The 22,062-nt window shown below is 35.4% G+C and overlaps 1 protein-coding gene across 2 annotated transcripts in view; it reads right to left on the bottom strand.

Moving 5' to 3' along the window:
* Nucleotides 1-22,062, bottom strand: part of LOC136042128 (kelch domain-containing protein 10-like) — a 72,154-nt gene that overhangs the window by 29,599 nt on the left and 20,493 nt on the right. For both annotated transcript variants that reach the window (XM_065727037.1, XM_065727038.1), the window contains exons 3-4: nucleotides 9,648-9,823; nucleotides 5,512-5,763 (exon numbers count right to left, since the gene is read on the bottom strand). In XM_065727037.1, coding sequence (XP_065583109.1) covers nucleotides 5,512-5,763; nucleotides 9,648-9,823 — 428 coding nt within the window. The remainder of the gene's footprint in view (nucleotides 1-5,511; nucleotides 5,764-9,647; nucleotides 9,824-22,062) is intronic.

The following is a 22,062-nucleotide window of genomic DNA, read 5'->3' as shown; positions in this document are numbered from 1 at the left end:
ATTATTACAACCAAATCGTGTGGTGTTTAAAACGCGCTGAGGAGGTTGCTGTCCCTCAAGAGCGAGTGAGGAAAAGTACAAGGAAACCAATCTGGTCGTGTAACCCTGAGCTGAAAAGTGTGAAAAATAAAGCCAAATTGTGGCTGCGTATATGGGTTGCTAACGGTCGACTATTAGCTGGGAATGTGTTTGAAATAAAACAAAAAACTAAGCGTGAGTTTAAGAAATGTCTGCGATCGAGCCGTTACAAAGGGTTAGAATATCCTACCAATAAGAAAGAATGGGACAAAGTGATTAATTCAGCTAATTTAAATAACTCGGCAAATCCTAATTGCCCCATTACGCCTTCTGCATGGTCTGACCACTATTCAGTTATATTTTCCAAATTGAATTATGCAGTGCACGCGCTTTATTCGAAACTGCTTGATTCGGTTCTCCCGCCTTCCCTGACTCAGGCACAAGTTATTCCCGTTTCAGTTGACGCTGTAATTGCATCTGTTAAGAAATTGAAATCAAGTTCTCTTGATATTGACGGTATCAGTGCTTGTCATCTAAAAATAAATTGCCCGTCTTTGTTTTTCCATTTACAGTTGTTTTTCCAAATGTGCCTTTGTTGTTCCCTCGTTCCTGACAGTTTTTGTGTGGAACTGTCACTTCTGTACTTAAACGAGGTAAGACTCCTTTGGATTGTTCTTCTTACAGGCCTATCACGGTTGCTTGTAATTTTAGTAAAATCCTTGAACACATCCTACTTCCTTTCATTAGTATGAATGCTAATTTCGGGGAGAATCAGTTTGGTTTTCGGTCTGGCATCGGGTGCCAGCACGCTCACCGTGCTCTTGCTTTCCTTCTTAAAGATGCTTCGGCTAAAGGGTATGGTCTTCATATTTGTGCTCTTGATCTTTCTAAGGCTTTTGATAGTGTTGTACATAGTCAGGCTCTTTACTCTCTTTATAGTCACGGTATTAACCTTTCAGTTATTTTTCTTCTAAAGTTGTGGTATAGTAATTCTTATCTTCAAATTAAAACTAATGGTGCCCTTTCATCTTCTAATGTTCTTGTTCGTCGGGGCGTACGGCAGGGTGGAGTGTTATCTCCTAGTATTTTCAAATTTTGTATCTCTGGTATTCTTGAGAATATTTCTTCTATGTGTTTTGTTGGTTTGAGTGATATTTCTTACCTTGCTTATGCTGATGACATTCTTCTAATTAGCCGGTCTAAACTCAGTCTATCGCAGATGGTTCATAAAGTTTCTTCTTCTTTTACTAAAATCGGTCTTTCGCTTAATGTTGATAAATGTGAGTATCTTTCTTTCAATGTTCCCTCTTCTCCTAGGCCTCTAATTTTTCAAAATTTTTCTATCCCTCATGTAGATTCGATCCGGTGGTTGGGTATTACACTTACAAAAAATCTTAAAACTCTTCGGGAGCGTGCTGTCTGGGATGCTAGAGTGAAAATCCAGATTGGTTACTCTAAAATTGTAGCCAATCGAGGGAAATACAATCGTATTGCCCTTGGTAAGCTTTATTCTACTTTTTCCGATCATTCTGTTCTTTACCTTTCTGGGCTTTACCCTATATTTAAGAAAAAAGACATTAGCGATATTCGATCCTCTTATTTCCCTTTCTGTAAATTTCTTCTCTATCTTCCTCTGTGGTATAAGAATCGAAAGATAATCAAAAAGTTCCATCTTCCGAACATTACTGAGAAGCTGACTGATCTACACAAAGAGCTCTCAGAAACGGCGTATCGGCGTTTGTCGCCTCACCACGGTCTGATCCGTTTGTATGATTAATGTCTATTGTTGACTCTCGTTTTTTTGTTATTTGTTTTTTTATTTGTTATTTGTTTTCCGTTGTTCTTCAAGTTTTTACTCCACTATTTATCTTTTTGATGTAAGTGGGTTAGAAATAAATATTATTATTATTATTATTATTATTGGGTAGTATTTTCTAGATCGGCCAATTATTATCCATGGTTAAAGGAATTAAATGTCGGATCTTACCGTATTGCGGGCGTACCGTCTTTGAAATATCTTCGAGTAATAGTAGATGAGACTCTTAGTTTCTCAAAGTACAGACAATGTATATCATCTAAAATTGCTTGGAATTTAGGGATTCTGAGGAAGTTGAAATATTTTTTCCCAGTTAATATACATAGATTGATATATTTTTCTATTGTCCACCCTTATCTGATTTATTGTTGTTCGATGTGGTCATATACTTTTCAAACACAGTTGGTCATTGCGTGCTCTCCAAAATTCGGCGATTCGGGTTGTTAATTGTGATAATCGTATATCAATTAGAAATAGTTATAACAATATTAATATTTTACCAGTTTTAGGTCTTTTTAATTTTATAAGGCTCTATTTATGTTTGATATATTGCATAAATAGACCTGAACGTTTGGTTGGTGTGTTTGAGACAGATGAGACTGAATATGAGACAAGGAATTCGTCAGCGATTCGAAAACTTATTAAAAGGTCTAAAAGACCTATATATATATATATATATATATATACATATATATATATATATATATATATATATATATATATATATATATATATATATATATATATATATATATATAGTACGGGAATAGTGCACAAAAGTGTTGTTGTATTACATTTGTGTAGTACAGGGTCTCAAGTTGTGACTTTTTTTGTTTTTTTTGTTTTTCTTTTCTTTTTAAGGGAACCCATTGATAATACATTTGTTTTGTATTTTCGAGAATGGCCGCACAAGCCATAAGGCTTTTTGGCAGATTTTCTTTTTTTGCTTTTTTGTGTTTTTTTTTTAAAATAAATTCTTTTTCTCTGGTTATGCTGGTTCTGAAAAAAAAAGGTTCAATAGTTTTAGTGTTACCCCTCAAAGGCTACAAGCCTTAGAACATTCGCCTAATTTTTGAAATAGAGGGGAGAAAGACCCTCTAAAATTCAAAGAATATTAATGAAAATCACACCATCAGATTCAGTGTATCGGATATCCCTACTGCACAGGTTTCAAGCTACTATCTGCAAAAATGAAGAATTTATATTGTTTGCCAGAACAAAGACCACGGATGATTGTTTATTTTATTTATTCCCCTTATGGGTGATCGTATCGACCCAGTGATCCTAGAATATCGGGATATTGCTCATTGAAACAGAAATTAAAAGCTTTAGTGCCCTTTATAAGTGAGTGGAGGGCAACTAGGCCCCTTCCCATGCTTCTTTTCCCAAAACAGTTCCATCAAAAGTATGAAATGGCCATTTTGCTCAGCAGAGTTGTAAGGCCCAATACATATACCTTTGAAGATAGCATGACCCTCCACAGCCCCTGAACAAAGGCCTTTAAGTTATAAAATTTGCCCATTATTTAGGTATAGTATTAGTTATTGGGAAGTATGTATACATTTTATGGGTGGGGGAGGGCGAATTTTCTGCTGGGGGCTTTTCCACGGGGAGAATTTTCCATGAGAGTGGAGATTGCCAGAGGGTAACATTTTTCCCAAAATCATCCCATCAAAACTTTGAAATATTCATTTTGTTCAGCATAGTTGAAAGGCCCAATGCCTATGCCTTTGAAGATAGCATAACCCTCCAGAGCCCCTGAGGAAAGGTCTAAGTTATAAAATTTGCCCATTGCTTACGTATAGTATTTGTTATTGGGAAGTTTGTATACATTTTTCGGACGGGGGACCAAATTTTCTGCTGGGGGGATTTTCCGCTGGGAGAATTTTTCATGGTGAGGGAAGTTTCCAAAGGGTGGGCTTTTCAGGGGAGATCTGACAGAATTCCTATTCGAAATTCTTTTTATATATCTTGCTTTTTTTTTACTGACTCAATTTGACGTTTCAAAATATTAAGGGTAATTGTCTGGGGTAAATTTTCCCCGGTATTGAGTTGTCTAAAGGATATTTCCATGGGAAAGAGATTTTCCCTCCAAAGTGGAGTCATATTTTCTGGTATTATTTAAAAAAGGATCAGAAATTTAATAAAAAAAACAAGTTTTTCGAACTGAACGTAAGAAGCAACTTTATAACTTAAAACGAAGAGAAATTACTACGTATATGGGGGGGGGGTCCCCTTACTGAAAAACTCATTCTTTAGGCTGGAATTAGAATTTTGTCCCAATTCTTTAAGAACGAGTCCAATTCTTTAAGAAACACAACGGTCATTTAATTATAACAACAAGAAGCATATTTAAATGTACTAAATAACTTTAGCGTAAAGAGCTAGGTGTTGAGGACGGGGCAGCCCCCTCATATACGTAATAATTTCTACTCGTTTTAAGTTTTGATGTTGCTCCTTACTTTTAATTGGAAATACTTGTTGTTTTTTTATTTAATAACTTCAAACACCAAGTTGGTCTCGGAATATTGTAAATGCTGTAGATCGGTTACTTTTATAAATACAGTATCTTATGATTTCCGTTAAAGCTTTAGGTGCACTTGGCCCATTCCAAGACTTTCTGGAAGTTTCGGCTCCATTCTTAAAGCTATTCCCGAAATAAGCCACATGTGCAAAGAACTTGAAACCCATAAACCATTAAAACCGCTCAAGGAATGGGGAGTCATGTCATTCCTGAAGGCATATTTTTGAACCATCTGGTTATTTTGAACAAAATAAAAAATTTTAATAATCTACTTACCGCCTCCCCCCTCAATATCTTCTGAAAGTTTCAACTTAATACCCCAAGTCATTTCTGTGATACCCAGCCTGCATATAAAGTCTTTGGATTCATCTCGCTGCTTAACCGTGCCCAAATTTTAGGTACCCTAGGAGCTTATAGTTGAAAAGTACTACTTTTGTCTGGATTTTTGGCGCAATCGATTAGCCGCTACTCCTTTTACTCCGAGTTTGAATTTCGCTTGCCCCTCACCGTCCTCTTACTCTAATAGTGTTTCAAACTTTCAACTACCTTCACAAAGCCGTTCCCAAAATATTAAAATATTGCAGACATAGTAAATTGATGACTTGGACACACGCAGTGCCATTCGATTTACCATCTCCCCAAATCGAAATTCAAAATCGATTTACCCTAGTCCTCCAAACTCCCCCAAAGTTACGATTCGGTTCTTTAAGCATTCTCACGATATCATAAATAATTTGGAAAATCAGGTGATATCGCGCCTTTTGATTTGCTTTTGTACATGAACTGTTCCCAGAGTATACTCTCGGGTAACTCTGAGAATCTTCGTCTAGCGGGTGGTAAGTAATGGCTGTGGGGAGGGGTGCAGCCAGCGAAAAACGGCAGGAAAGGAGGAAACGTTACCCTCCAATCATTTTCGGCAAAAATGGGCACTAGAGTTTTCAACTAGCAATTAGCCATACCCAGTGCTTCTACGCCCAGTTCATCCAAAAAACTGGTCTGGTAAAAAAAAAGACAACAAAAACTAACTATATAGTTTGTGAACTAAAATTTAGTTACTATAGAGAAGACGAAAAGAAGGATCACTTATGGTTATAACTGTATAAACTATATTGTTGACAAAAGAAAAATCTTTAAGAACAGCAATGGAAATTACCTGGCCATACAAATGATCAGGAGCCGTTGTATCATCGCTGCAATTCACTTCTGCCCATTCTTCCCGTTCTGTATTAAACACGTGCAATGCATTTGAGGAATTCTGACCAAAGGGGAAACCAGTCCCACCATACATTACTATATGCACATTATCAGGTAGCATAACCGCCGAATGGGATGCTAGCTGTGGCGGCATCAAGCCAGAAAAATTGAGTCGTTTCCATACTCGTCTTGCAATATTGAACTTCCAAACCTAAAATTGACATTCCAAATTTTCTGTGAAGCTGTAAAAATTAACTATAAATCATCTACGTTTTGGGGAGAGAATTTTACACTAGGAATTTAGACGGGATAAGAGAGATAGCTACGTAGATACTACCAGGCATTATAATCACTGATTGGAGTCGCAGCTTTGGCAGCATCAAGTCAGAGAAGCTTAGTCGTTAGAAACGTTGGGCTGTAGTATCTTAAGTTTATATTCTCAATCTTCAAATTGGGAGAAAACATAAAAAAAATCAAATATATTAGACAGAACTAAAGCCGAGACAAAGGGGGCAAGGTATCGAATGGCATATTTACTGAGACCCGACATTTAGCCCTCAGAAAATACACTCCACGGAAAATCCCCCCCCCCCGCTGCGGCTGGTTAGTCTCCAATCACTTTTGACTTTCAATTTCTGATCGAATGAGCACCCTCCGAAGTTTCTGCAACCGTGAGATGGAGCTGCGAATGAGGAAGGTTAAGTCTCTTCTTTCATTCTGTGGATTAAGGTTACTCTTTACTTTCATAATAACAGCGTGGGCCAGAAATAATGCCAGAGATCAAGAGGAATTAAATATCAATTTCACATTTTTGGTGTGTTTTTTAAATGTTTTTGTACCTTTCCCCCGAAAAAATACCCCCCCCAAAAAAAAAAGTCCCGGATACCAGCCTGGGGATTATATATCTATTTCTACTTTCACCCTCCTCTTGTTTATCCCGTAGAACTAATGTTGTGTTTATTTGAAGGGTCAATGAGAGCTGGGATGTTTTGGAATTAAAACGCACCCTTTAAGGCATCTTTCTTCCTTCCTAACTACAAAACAATATGAACCCCATTCCAGAGGTTTGAAGCCCTTATATGCAAATGTTTGGAATTGTACAACAACAGAGAATTTACCTAAGACAGTAAAATTTGCTTATACCTTAAAAATATTTTGGCTAGCAAGGAAGGGGAGATGCCTCAAAGGTTGCATTTTAATGGCAAAACGTCCTAACTCTCATTGATCCGTAAGATAAATACAGAATTAGTTCTAAGAAAGAGACAGGGGGGGGGGGTGTAGAAACTGATTTATAATCCCCAGGGCCGTATCCAGGACTTTTGTTAGGAGGATATTTTTTTGGAGGGAGAGGGAGGAAACAAATTTTTAAAAATACCTCGAAAATATGAAACTGATATTTAATGCCTCCTGGTTTTTTGAAATTTTTCCTGTCTACGCTATTATTATGAAAGTAAAGAATAACATTAAACCCCGAAAAGAATAGAATTTATTCCGTATAAGGTTGGGGCTGCCCCTTCTTCATCCCCACCTCTACCTCATGGTCGTAGAAACTTCTGTTTCATTTGATCAGAAATTGAGGGTTCTAGTCATTCAACCAGCCACTGGGGTATTTTCTGGGGGAGGGTAAACACTTAAGCCCATATTTACTAAATCAAAACTATGTGGGCATTATCATGTAGCATAACTGGCGATTAGGATGCCAGATACAGCGAATCAAGACGGGAAAATTCAATCATTCCCTTACTTGTTCTTGAACTTTCCAACCCTAAACTTACACTCATTTTTTCCAAAACCTAAATTTTTACAAAAAAGAAGCAGACAAAATTGAAAAATTGAGACAAAAGTAAGGCGGAGTACTTCCGGGGAGGCGATTTTTTTACTAATATCTTCACGAATTTAAAAAAGACACACATGTTCAGCTTAAAAAAACGACAAAGTTCATAAAAATAACGTGCTTTTGCTATGCAACAGTGTCAACTGTAATTCAAAAATAAAATTTAGAGCTTTTTCTTTTCTTATAGATACCAGTGAGCAATTAAAAAACTAAGCATTCCATTAGAATATTTTTAGATTTATGCTATGCCTAGCGAGAGGGATGAAAATAGAACTTTTAGGGAGACCATATGCTCCATCAGGGGCAATTTCAAATTTTCAAAAGGCAGCATTAATCTAGCGCAGCATGTTTAGAATCTACAGGGGGAAATTGGTGCAATGTGAAAGCTTGTTTAACGACTCTATAAGGAGTTATATGCATTTAAGGGTCTGCCACAAAAGTACTTCAAAACGTAATACTAATGATGAATTACAACTAGTAATACAAAAACACGACAAGAATGAACTACTGGTTTTGGAACAATCACACCCACATCGCTGCTCTACGATCATTAAAAAAGCTCGCCTTCTTGCTTCTCTTCTCTAGCTCGCCTTCTCTTTTTTCACTAGAACACATGATTCAGGTTTCTTTGATTTCGCACCGTGTATCTCTAGACTAGAGGAAAACACGATGCAGCCCATACAATGCTTATACATCAAATGTGGAACAACTCTACGGTCTATCCAGATAGCTTTTCTAACCCCAATTGTTATGGTCGTAGCTCACTGGATAGAGTATGTTAGTGGGACAGATTTAAAAATGAAACCTTTAAAGGCTAAGGTTAAAACCCAAAACCAGCCTTAATAAAAAACAAAATTGCCTCCAGTTTTCTTTCACAAAGTCTCGTCGCCATGAACTCAGGAGAGTTTAAAGTCACCTTCTATGAATATCCTTGAAGGGTTAAACATAGATGACACTAATATAGTCCATTTGCCCTATTCGAGATAAAAACTCAAATACCCTAAAAGTGTTTCGGTGTGAAATGCCCCTGGCTCTCCCCTCTGTAGAGGGAAGCATACAACATTTTTTTTCTTACCTAAATATTTTCACAATGAGATAAAGGTCGTCTCAACCCACTCATAGTTCATGTAGGACATTGCTTCAAAATATCTTAGCGCCGCACTAGTTCCGCACTAGAACCAAGTACAATATCTCCCTACAATCGATCAAAAAACATGTCTGTTAACTTTTGACTTGACTTATCGCTCTTGCTCAGCAGGGTCGCCAGCGTAGAGAGAACTGGTTAACAACGCCGTCAGTCTTCTCCAGGTAGCCCTGTCCAGGGCTAGGGATGGGGCCTAATTCGGGTTGATGTTGCGATTGAGCAGGCATTGGTTTATTACATCATCCCATCTAGTGTGTGGTCTTCCTCGAGGGCGTTTCTAACCATTTTCTGAGGGATTAAAATCCGAGATGATCCTTGCGGGAGACGGAGTAGGTGGCCGTACCACCTTAGAGAGCGGACTTCTACTTGGGTAGAAAGGTTCGCCAGCTTGAAGGTCTTGAGGATCTCAGTATTGCGGATCTTGTCATATCGTTAAGGCAAGTTAAGGCATCAGTCAAGGGATCAAACAGTCTATGCTCTGTTGAAGTTACTTTTGAGCTGTACTGTTCTCTTAAATTTGTTCTATATTATTAAATTTGATGTTTCAGGGTTGCCATGAGCAAAGAAGAAATAGAAGCTATTGGTTCTTCGTTAGTCCCGACTAGCAAAAGGGAAAGAAAAGACAAAAGTGGACATGCAAGACAAATAAAAGACAAAGCAAAAACAAATAATGGACAAAGACAAAAATGACAAATGAGGAAATTTGTTCAATACAGTTATTCACTGTCTTGACTAATTTCCTCATTACCTTCCCTTGTTTTGTATGACGGGAAGGCAGTTGTCATTGTTTACAAAAGATTGGTGGAAAATATTCAAACTTAGATTTTCTTCTAATTGTCAATTTTCTTCGATTTGCAAGCCAAAACAAGTAAAAAAAAAGCAATAATTGATTATCTGGTTAATTTATTGCCTGGCCATTCCCTCATTCAATTTATGTATATACTTATGGGCAATTAAGCATACTACTTATGTACATATATACGTGCAGCCATACTAATGTACATACATTCTGCAACAGTAGAACTTTGCCAAAAAACAAAACAAAAATAAAATAACTGAGCCATAATTCTCAAATTCATAGCACTAAGATAACCTGGTGAATGAAAATATAACATACTTCTAAAAAGAGGGGTGCCGACGCTGCAAGAACTACACCACCATTTCTAAGCAGTTCCTCTTCTTCAATATTAGGATTATATCCTCCCAGTAGGTAAAGTGATGCACCATCTGTTACCAAACGATGACCGCTCCTTGGTAGTGGGCTTACAGCTCTTTCACTGGATTCCCAAAATCCTGAAATGGTTACTCAATACATAAAAACTGAAACATAAATGCACAACATAATTTTTATATCTGTATAAGCTATCCTAGATTGTAATTTAAAAATTAAAGTACCAGGTACAGCAAAAATGAAAAATGAAACACAGTAAAATATTTAAAAACAAATTTTGAAAAAAATCGATAATTTAATGTTTGGTGAGTGAATAACCGTGCCTGTTGCGCTATTTCGGCTACCCTGAGTCTTTTACCTTTGTACCCATGCAGAGCAAAAGTAAAAAAGGGAACTACCAAAAAAAAGCCTTTCTGTAATTTTTATATTTGGGTTAAAGTATCTTTCAGAATTTACAGGTAGTGATAGATGGCGTTGGTTCTTTTTTTTAGACGAACAAACGGTTCCTCACTTACTCGTTTTCTCAAATCTCTGGTTTAGTAAAAAAGATTTACTGAGGATATTTGACATAAAACAAGAAGATATTCCCTAAGTTAAAACAAAAGAAAAGAAGAATCCTTCTCATTTTCTTTCTCAAGAGAGCCTTTTTTGACCTGGTCAAAATTCTTCCAGACATTTATCTATTAAAAAAAAACAAAGGTATTACATCCAGCTAAAAATAACTTTTAAGGTACTTGTAGGTTATTAGAAACACATTCAAGAATTACACTTAGGTTTAATCTCAGAAAACCGGTTTCATAGCAACAAAAACAAGTGATGGGCGGTACAATGCATTGGACTTCGACGGAATACACTGGACTTGTATAATTTGAGCTATACATTTGCACATTAGGGGTGGGGGTTAGCTTAGGTTAAGTTATGTTGGGTTAGGTTTCCATAAGTCTGCTTCTAAAGTATTATTTTACCATCGTGCTTTGTAGTTTTTCATTGGGATAAACCTAACTTAACTTCTTGGGTGTGTTTCCAATAACCAACAAGAACCAATTATTGGTCAATTATGTATATATTCCAATGTTTTTTTTTATCAAGTGTTACTTCACATTTGTTAATAATTGCACGGCGTAAAATATTATCCAATCTTCACCAAATTTCACTGTTAATTATTTATTTTTCTCTTCTTTGTTCTTCTTATAACTGTTCTAATTGTCACTGGTTTGAGTGTACATAAATCTGGTTGTGGAAAAATCCTTCTCGTTTTATTTCTCAAGAAGGCTTTTTCACCCAGTCTTTCAGCCATCTAATATTAAAAAACAAAGGTATTGTATCCAAATATGGATTTTAAATAATCTCGAGTGAAACAAAATTTCAGAATTGGCCCTTCTTCAGTACCCGAAGACTCTTCGAAAACTGCATAATCTTCTATTTTCCTTACACAAAATTAACCACCATTTCCTATACTATTATAAACATGTGATAGTATAGGAAATGCAAACTTGAGATAAATGCACTGGCGAAACCTCTTTCTCTATCCCATCTTGTTTAAAGCTCCTGCAATCTGAGAAATCCCTAAAGAGAAGAAAAGAGAGAGAGCAAGAGAAAGTTAATTACTAATGCGCATGGCCTTATTTAGAGGGGGGATCAGAATATTTTTCAAAGGCGGTTGGAGGGGAGGCATGCAAAAATGCAAAAGATCCAATCATAAACGACTACTTTTCGTGTTCAATGAGGAACAGAAGGAACAGATCCCCTTGTTCCCTCCGTGTTTCGATTAGATCCAAACCAACTTTTACTACGAAGGCATTCACATTTTTTTCAACTGCAATTTCACAGTCTTTTTTTTCTTTATTGCAGCATTATGTTTGTATCAACTATATTTCAGGCCAGGCAATAAAATAAAGGCTTAGTTTGAGTGTTTCAGCTCAGTCACTGAGATGCACAGTGAAGTGGGAACGGACGATATTTCTCCAGCAAAAAAAAAGAATATGAGGATTCACAAGGTCATATTTAGTTTGCTATGCGAACAGATGATAATTTTTAAATTTTGTATTGCAGCACAATGTCGGTTCTAACTACAATGTAAGCGACGCTATAAATAAAATACAGGATTAGTTCGAATTTTTCAGTTCAGTCACTGACATGCACAGTGAAGGGGGAACGGACGATATTTCTCCAGCAAAAAAAAAGGATGTGAGGATTCGCAAGGTCATCTTTAGTTTGTTGTGCGAACAGATCATATTTTTAATTTTTTTATTGCAGCATAATTTTGGTTCCAACGACATTTTAAGCCAGACTATAAAATACAGGATTAGTTCGAATGTTTCAGCTCAGTCACTGACATGCGCAGTGAAGTGGGAATGGATGATATTTCTCCAGTAAAAAAAAAGGATGTGAGGATTCACAAGGTCATCTTTAGTTTGCTATGCGAACAGATGATAATTTTTAAATTTTGTATTGCAGCACAATGTCGGTTCTAACTACAATGTAAGCGACGCTATAAATAAAATACAGGATTAGTTCGAATGTTTCAGTTCAGTCACTGACATGCACAGTGAAGGGGGAACGGACGATATTTCTCCAGCAAAAAAAAGGATGTGAGGATTCGCAAGGTCATCTTTAGTTTGTTGTGCGAACAGATCATATTTTTAAATTTTTTTTATTGCAGCATAATTTTGGTTCCAACGACATTTTAAGCCAGACTATAAAATACAGGATTAGTTCGAATGTTTCAGCTCAGTCACTGACATGCGCAGTGAAGTGGGAATGGATGATATTTCTCCAGTAAAAAAAAAAATGATGTGAGGATTCACAAGGTTATCTTTAGTTTGCTATGCGAACAGATCATATTTTTTTTATTTTTTTTACTACAGTATATAGATAGATAGATAGATAAGTGTATTTCAAAAACCCATGGGCCATATACACACAAAAATATAAATAAATAACAAACAAGCAAGGAAATTAACAACAGTACGAATTACAAACACGCACAAAAAACAGAATTCAACGCAAAAAATGCCTAATCTAGCAACAAAAGAAATTAGTCATATAAAACTTTTTCTTCTTATTAAGGATTTATCTATATACACTCCCACTCGAAATATTGTGGTTGGGTTACTATTTTGCAGAATACCCGGAAGCATCAAATTAATCCCATGCTAATAAATTTCCCGTAGATCTAAGAGCACCGGGCATTTCCGGAGAAAATGATCCAAGTCTTCATCATCATCTTTACAAAGGGGACAAACATATCGCCTATCAGGACCAACTATCATTTTATTTTTGTCGAAAGTTTTTTGCCTGTTGGAAGACAATTCGCCCTAAGCTCAATCCAACGATGTAGAACCATAGCCGGTAAATTATATTTAAAATAAACTTCCACTCCAAAACTAGGTTTTGCCTGATTATAAATAAAGTTGTAGGGTTGTAGAATCTATCACGGGTATAATTTTTGTGTTAAATATTCTTTTATGCATTTTTAGGTTTTTAATCCCAATTATCGTCGGGTTTCTAAATATTGCTGACATGGACACTTTACCTCTCTTAATTATTTCATCAACATGACTCTTTAGGCTTCCATTTTCCGATAAGATAAAGCCTAAATATTTTATTCTTTTACTTATAAATAGTTCCTTATTATTAAATTTAAATGTATTTTTCATCGCCCCCAACACTCCTTTTTTTTAAATAACAACTTCGCTCTTTTCAGTATTCAGCCTTAATTTTTTTTATCTGCAAATATTCTTCTATGAGATTGAAAAGTGTCTGTAGATCTTGCGGTTTATTAGCCACCAAAGCAGTATCATCTGCAAATAATAAGAGAGATAGTTTTTGAGTCCCTAGGCTAACTTTCGGAGTCCATCTATTCTCTAGAAAGTTAACAACATCATTAATAAAAATATTAGAAAACTTAGGTGAAAGGGTGCTGTCCTGTTTTACTCCCCGCTTAATATCAAAAAGCTTCGAAGACCTATTAACAACTTGTATGATTCCACTCACTCAATATACATGCTCACTATCAATCTAACAAATGAATGGGGAAGGCCAATATTTAGCATGGCATCATTCAATAACTCTATCGACACTATCAAATGCCTTATGGAGATCCAGAAATCCCACATAAAGACAAGTTTTACCCTTTCCATATTTATCTATTAATGCCTTTAAAATAAACACACTATCTGTCGTCTCATACCCTGTCCTGAAACTTCCTTGTTCCTCATGTATTAAATTATTTTTATTCAGCCAATTGGGGTATCTAATATTTTCTCCAAAACCTTACTTAAAGCAGGGGCAAGCGCAATTAAACAATAATTTTCATGAGCCTTCGGGTTTCCTCTCTTAAAAAGTGGTATAAACAATGATGTCTTCCAAGCGCTTGGCCATTGCCCTGATGTTAACACCTTATTACAAAGAAGAACAATTATCGGCATCAAAATGGAAAGAAAATTCTTAAATAACATTATTGGTATACCATCAACACCCGCAGCAGTACCACCTTTTAAACTCTTAAATATCGACTTAATCTCATGGCCATTCACATCACCCACTAAATCGTAATCATGTTCCCTCATAGGATAAATAACCATCTCTGTGGTATGCGCTACCTCCTGAAGATCTACACAATCACCTTCCAAATTATTTAGGTAATCAGGCCATGAATCAGCTTCCGGAACAACCTGGGTATTAACATTTCCCTTTCCACTATCATTCTTTATATAGCCCCAAAACTTTTTAAAATCTTTATTTCTAAAATCATCAGCAATATCCAGTTTCTTCTTATTCTCGTACTCTTTTTTATCTTTTTATTAAACTTTTATATTCTCTTCTTTTATCTTTATATTTAGCCAATCTCAGACTTTGATCTTCCGCGCTATCAAGTTCATTCAAACGATTTAATAAATATTTTACTTCTTCTTTCATTAACTTGCAATCCAAATCAAAATATCGTTCATTCTTTTTTAATTTTTTAGTCAGGCCACATGATTCTGCACAACTGCCCATTATTTCATTTAACAGCATAATTAAACTATTTGCATCTTTTTCATTGTCTTCTAACACTTTCAACTTATTTTTTACATGCGACTCCAAGAGCTCCCTTTTAAATGCCTCAATATATTTATCTGTTAAATCATTTCTAATTCGTTTTTCTAAACCTATTTTTCTATTATCCGCATTGTAGAAATTTCTTACTCGTGAACCGTGGTCCATAAACTGCCCTATCTTTACCTCAAGCTTAATAGCTTAATCCAATACTACCATATTTATTGATTCAGGTACAAATTTCGTATTAATTAGCACATAATCTACAACACTTGGAGTTGGACCCGAAAGGCAAGTGAACTCGCCCCTACCCTTTTCATTCCCAAACCTACCATTCGCTATCATCAGACCAAGTTCCCCACAAAACGCCAGGAGCTTTCTTCCCCATACATTTATTTTTCTTTTTTCATCCTTGTTGCTTCGTGGTATTCTACAACAAATTGGGACAAAGTTACCTAAATGTGGGATCAACACATCTGGGATCTCAGCCTCAAGGCCAGTATAAGCATTGAAATCCCCGATTAACACACACTCCAGATCTCTATAATTTTCTTGTATTAACGAAAATTCTTCTCCTAAAATTTCCCAAGTATTTTGTCGAGTATACGAACTATTCTGTGGAGGGTATATACACTACACCCAAAATTAATTGCTTCCCACGTTTCAAATAAATATACAGCAAAAACAAATTTTCAGATCTACTACTAATTCTCTCATAACCTTCAATAGCAGATGCTTTAATCAAAACCAAAATGCCACCATAATGTCTATTATTTCTTGCTACATTACGCACGGTCTGTTCAACGAAATACCCAGGGAGAGGTGACATAGGAGAACAATCGTTCCATGTTTCAATAAGCGAAATCACATCAAACGAAAATAAATCGTCATATAAATAGGTCAACTTATCACGTAATCCTTGTGTGTTCCATGACACTAGACTCAGTATATGGCCCTCTATTTCCTATGTTTCTACGCCTTCTGTTAGCACGTTAACATCACTATCCTTTGGTTGAGAATGCTCGTTACTAGTCTTAGTCGGGGAAAAGGCAGCATGATAATACTCACGACTGCGGTTATTTATATCCGCTAACACAATTCGGTGTTTATTGCCATAAAAATCACGTGAAAAACCACCACGATGTCATTCATAAAACTTCTTTCTTGGCGAATGGCTTCCTTTGGGTGCTACATTACGAGTAGCTGGTCGATGAAGGTCATTTGGGCTGACACTTGCACTAGCAGGTCTTTTAGCTATCGATACTGCCTGAGGAGTGCTGGTCGATGGTACCAATGTCTCAGTATCACTATCACTGGCATCACTAACTAGCCTCATCGGAATATTATTGGGATCATTTGGGAGCCTAACATTAAGGGATGGACCAGAATTTTGTACTGGCTTCAAATTACGCTTAATCTTGACTATTGAATTTCCATCGTACCTGAATATTCGGCCTTGGGTGAACAATTTGTCACCTCGTAACTTTGCATTACGACCGTCATTTTGCGCAAGAGTCAACATTTCCTTTAAATGTTTACGGGCCTTCCTTTGTGCAGCTGTGTGATCCGGAGCCACCGATAAACCAAACCTTCTTAATACGGAGCTGTTTCTTAAAATATAGTCTCTGATTTCAACGGAGTTTAGCTTTACTACTATCGGCCCTGATTTCAATCTAAAAATGTCACGTATATCACTTCGATTTATACCGAGAGACGGCATAGTAAGATTTAATAATTCCGTTATTTCTTGCTTCAGAGTATAATCGCCGAGTTGTTGAAGGGTGTAATTATAGAATATTAAATTCGTTCTTTTCTGATATGCTTCAAGCTTGTTGGCTCGTTCATAAGAGACTGCTAGGTTAGATTTCACATTTTCCAGCTCTCTTTTAATTTCATCATTTGTCTTAGCATTGTTAGATAACTGCGCAATAGTGCTACTTAACTGTACTTGTAGAGCATCAATGCTATCCGAAAGTTCAGGAATCGTATTAGCTTTCTGCGAAAGCACAGGTAATAAATTCAGTTTAAAATTAATTTCTTGCAAGAACTGGGCACTTTGTATTTTCTCGGCCTCTCGTGTTTGGTCTGCCATTTACACCCTTATAAATTTATCAAAGTGTAAAATGTAAAACCTTTATCACTCCTTGATTTGATCAAGTATTGTTAATTAGCAATAAGACTTTTTTTTCACCATTCGAAAAAAATCACAATATTGGCTCAAAGCAACGCAGGAGAGAAACGTTATTTCAATCTTCGTTTAAACTAGTTAGTTACACAATTTGTCTAAATGTAAGCATGGATGTTACCCGAAAGAAATGAAATCTGATTTTGTTGTTAACTCCTTGAACTCTGAATGAAAACTGACTTATATTGAACATATATATTGAACATATTAATTTTTTTCTTCTTTTTTTATTGGATGATAATGTTGGTTCCAACTACATTTTAAGCAACGCTATAAATAAAATACTGGATTAGTTTGAATGTTTCAGCTCTGTCACTGACATGCACAGTGAAGGGGGGACGGAAGATATTTCTCCAGCAAAGAAAAAAGGATGTGAGGATTCACAAGGTCATCTTTAGTTTGTTGTGCGAACAGATCATATCTTTAAAAAACAATTTATTGCAGCATAATTTTGGTTCCAACGACATTTTAAGCCAGACTATAAAATACAGGATAAGTTCGAATGTTTCAGCTCAGTCACTGACATGCACAGTGAAGTGGGAATGGATGATATTTCTCCAGCAAAAAAAAGGATGTGAGGATTCACAAGGTCATCTTCAGTTTGCTATGTGAACAGATCATATTTTTTAATTTTTTTTTATTGCAGCATATATTGAATATACTTATTGAACATATTAATTTTTTCTTTTTTTTTTTATTGCTGGATAATGTTGGTTCCAACAACATTTTAAGCAACGGTATAAATAAAATACTGGATTAGTTTGAATAAGCTCAGTCATTGACATGCACAGTGAAGTGGGAATGGATTATATTTTTCCACCAAAAAAAAGGATGTGAGGATTGACAAGGTCATCTTTACTTTGCTGAGCGAACATATCAATTTTTCCTTTTTGTTATTGCAGCATAATATTGGTTCCAACTACATTTTAAGCAACGCTATAAATACAATACAGGATTCGTTTGAATGTTTCAGCTGAGTCACTGACATGCACAGTGAATTGGGAATTAATTATATTTCTCCAGCAAAAAAAAGGATATGAGGATTGACAAGGTCATCTTTACTTTGCTGAGCGAACATATCAATTTTTGTCTTCTTTTTTTTATTGCAGCATGATGTTGGTTCCAACTACATTTTAAGCAACGCTATAAATACAATACAGGATTCGTTTGAATGTTTCAGCTGAGTCACTGACATACACAGTGAAGTGGGAATTAATTATATTTTTCCAGCAAAAAAACGGATATGAGGATTGACAAGGTCATCTTTACTTTGCTGAGCGAACATATCAATTTTTGTCTTCTTTTTTTTATTGCAGCATGATGTTGGTTCCAACTACATTTTAAGCAACGCTATAAATACAATACAGGATTCGTTTGAATGTTTCAGCTGAGTCACTGACATACACAGTGAAGTGGGAATTAATTATATTTTTCCAGCAAAAAAAAGGATATGAGGATTGACAAGGTCATCTTTACTTTGCTGAGCGAACATATCAATTTTTGTCTTCTTTTTTTTATTGCAGCATGATGTTGGTTCCAACTACATTTTAAGCAACGCTATAAATACAATACAGGATTCGTTTGAATGTTTCAGCTGAGTCACTGACATACACAGTGAAGTGGGAATTAATTATATTTTTCCAGCAAACAAAAGGATATGAGGATTGACAAGGTCATCTTTACTTTGCTGAGCGAACATATCAATTTTTGTCTTCTTTTTTTTATTGCAGCATGATGTTGGCTCCAACTACATTTTAAGCAACGCTATAAATACAATACAGGATTCGTTTGAATGTTTCAGCTGAGTCACTGACATACACAGTGAAGTGGGAATTAATTATATTTTTCCAGCAAAAAAAAGGATATGAGGATTGACAAGGTCATCTTTACTTTGCTGAGCGAACATATCAATTTTTGTCTTCTTTTTTTTATTGCAGCATGATGTTGGTTCCAACTACATTTTAAGCAACGCTATAAATACAATACAGGATTCGTTTGAATGTTTCAGCTGAGTCACTGACATACACAGTGAAGTGGGAATTAATTATATTTTTCCAGCAAAAAAAAGGATATGAGGATTGACAAGGTCATCTTTACTTTGCTGAGCGAACATATCAATTTTTGTCTTCTTTTTTTTATTGCAGCATGATGTTGGTTCCAACTACATTTTAAGCAACGCTATAAATACAATACAGGATTCGTTTGAATGTTTCAGCTGAGTCACTGACATACACAGTGAAGTGGGAATTAATTATATTTTTCCAGCAAAAAAACGGATATGAGGATTGACAAGGTCATCTTTACTTTGCTGAGCGAACATATCAATTTTTGTCTTCTTTTTTTTATTGCAGCATGATGTTGGTTCCAACTACATTTTAAGCAACGCTATAAATACAATACAGGATTCGTTTGAATGTTTCAGCTGAGTCACTGACATACACAGTGAAGTGGGAATTAATTATATTTTTCCAGCAAAAAAAAGGATATGAGGATTGACAAGGTCATCTTTACTTTGCTGAGCGAACATATCAATTTTTGTCTTCTTTTTTTTATTGCAGCATGATGTTGGTTCCAACTACATTTTAAGCAACGCTATAAATACAATACAGGATTCGTTTGAATGTTTCAGCTGAGTCACTGACATACACAGTGAAGTGGGAATTAATTATATTTTTCCAGCAAAAAAAAGGATATGAGGATTGACAAGGTCATCTTTACTTTGCTGAGCGAACATATCAATTTTTGTCTTCTTTTTTTTATTGCAGCATGATGTTGGTTCCAACTACATTTTAAGCAACGCTATAAATACAATACAGGATTCGTTTGAATGTTTCAGCTGAGTCACTGACATACACAGTGAAGTGGGAATTAATTATATTTTTCCAGCAAAAAAAAGGATATGAGGATTGACAAGGTCATCTTTACTTTGCTGAGCGAACATATCAATTTTTGTCTTCTTTTTTTTATTGCAGCATGATGTTGGTTCCAACTACATTTTAAGCAACGCTATAAATACAATACAGGATTCGTTTGAATGTTTCAGCTGAGTCACTGACATACACAGTGAAGTGGGAATTAATTATATTTTTCCAGCAAATAAAAGGATATGAGGATTGACAAGGTCATCTTTACTTTGCTGAGCAAACATATAAATTTTTTTCTCCTTTTTGTTATTGCAGCATAATGTTGGTTCCAACTACATTTTAAGCAACGCTATAAATACAATACAGGATTCGTTTGAATATTTCAGCTGAGTCACTGACATACACAGTGAAGTGGGAATTAATTATATTTTTCCAGCAAATAAAAGGATATGAGGATTGACAAGGTCATCTTTACTTTGCTGAGCGAACATATCAATTTTTGTCTTCTTTTTTTTATTGCAGCATGATGTTGGTTCCAACTACATTTTAAGCAACGCTATAAATACAATACAGGATTCGTTTGAATGTTTCAGCTGAGTCACTGACATACACAGTGAAGTGGGAATTAATTATATTTTTCCAGCAAATAAAAGGATATGAGGATTGACAAGGTCATCTTTACTTTGCTGAGCAAACATATCAATTTTTTTCTCCTTTTTGTTATTGCAGCATAATGTTGGTTCCAACTACATTTTAAGCAACGCTATAAATACAATACAGGATTCGTTTGAATATTTCAGCTGAGTCACTGACATACACAGTGAAGTGGGAATTAATTATATTTTTCCAGCAAATAAAAGGATATGAGGATTGACAAGGTCATCTTTACTTTGCTGAGCGAACATATCAATTTTTGTCTTCTTTTTTTTATTGCAGCATGATGTTGGTTCCAACTACATTTTAAGCAACGCTATAAATACAATACAGGATTCGTTTGAATGTTTCAGCTGAGTCACTGACATACACAGTGAAGTGGGAATTAATTATATTTTTCCAGCAAATAAAAGGATATGAGGATTGACAAGGTCATCTTTACTTTGCTGAGCAAACATATCAATTTTTTTCTCCTTTTTGTTATTGCAGCATAATGTTGGTTCCAACTACATTTTAAGCAACGCTATAAATACAATACAGGATTAGTTTGAATGTTTCAGCTGAGTCACTGACATGCACAGTGAAGTGGGAATTAATTATATTTCTCCAGCAAAAAAAAGGATGTGAGGATTGACAAGGTCATCTTTACTTTGCTGAGCAAACATATCAATTTTTTTCTCCTTTTTTTTATTGCAGCATAATGTTGGTTCCAACTACATTTTAAGCAACGCTATAAATACAATACAGGATTAGTTTGAATGTTTCAGCTGAGTCACTGACATGCACAGTGAAGTGGGAATTAATTATATTTCTCCAGCCAAAAAAAGGATGTGAGGATTGACAAGGTCATCTTTACTTTGCTGAGCAAACATATCAATTTTTTTCTCCTTTTTGTTATTGCAGCATAATGTTGGTTCCAACTACATTTTAAGCAACGCTATAAATACAATACAGGATTAGTTTGAATGTTTCAGCTGAGTCACTGAAATGCACAGTGAAGTGGGAATTAATTATATTTCTCCAGCCAAAAAAAGGATGTGAGGATTCACAAGGTCATCTTTATTTTACTATGCAAACAGATCAATTTTTTTAATTTTTTTTATTGCACCATAATGTTGGTTCAAATTACATTTTAAGGCAAACTATAAAATACAGGATGGATTAATTTTAATGTTTAAGCTCATTCACAGACATGCACAGTGGTGGGAATGGATGATATTTCTCCAGCAAAAAAAAAGGACATGAGGTATCACAAGGTCATCTTTACGTTATTACCCCAACAGACCTATTTTTCTTTGCAGCAAAGGAAACTTAAATTAAAACTATACGCTGACTTAAACATTCCAATTTTATTTATTTTATTTGAGGTTTTGACCTTTCTTTTATTTGTGTATTATAAATTGTGCTTGGTCAATATTCCCCTTCATTGCTACTAATATTAATAATTCTAAATCCTATTAATCCAAGATAAAAGAATTACAGGAAGAACTTTGTGCCAGTGTTCGCTGGAATCATAAATAAATGAAAACTGTAATATATTATGTTAATGTGCCAATTTGGTTATTTCATGTTTATTTGACAGACCAAATGGGTTCATTGCTGTGTGTTTATATAGTGT

The sequence above is a fragment of the Artemia franciscana genome, unplaced genomic scaffold (genome assembly GCF_032884065.1).
Source record: "Artemia franciscana unplaced genomic scaffold, ASM3288406v1 PGA_scaffold_67, whole genome shotgun sequence".
Lineage (NCBI taxonomy): Eukaryota > Metazoa > Arthropoda > Branchiopoda > Anostraca > Artemiidae > Artemia > Artemia franciscana.
The sequence above is the reverse complement of the archived record's forward strand: the minus strand, read 5'-3'. Positions and strand labels throughout refer to the sequence as shown.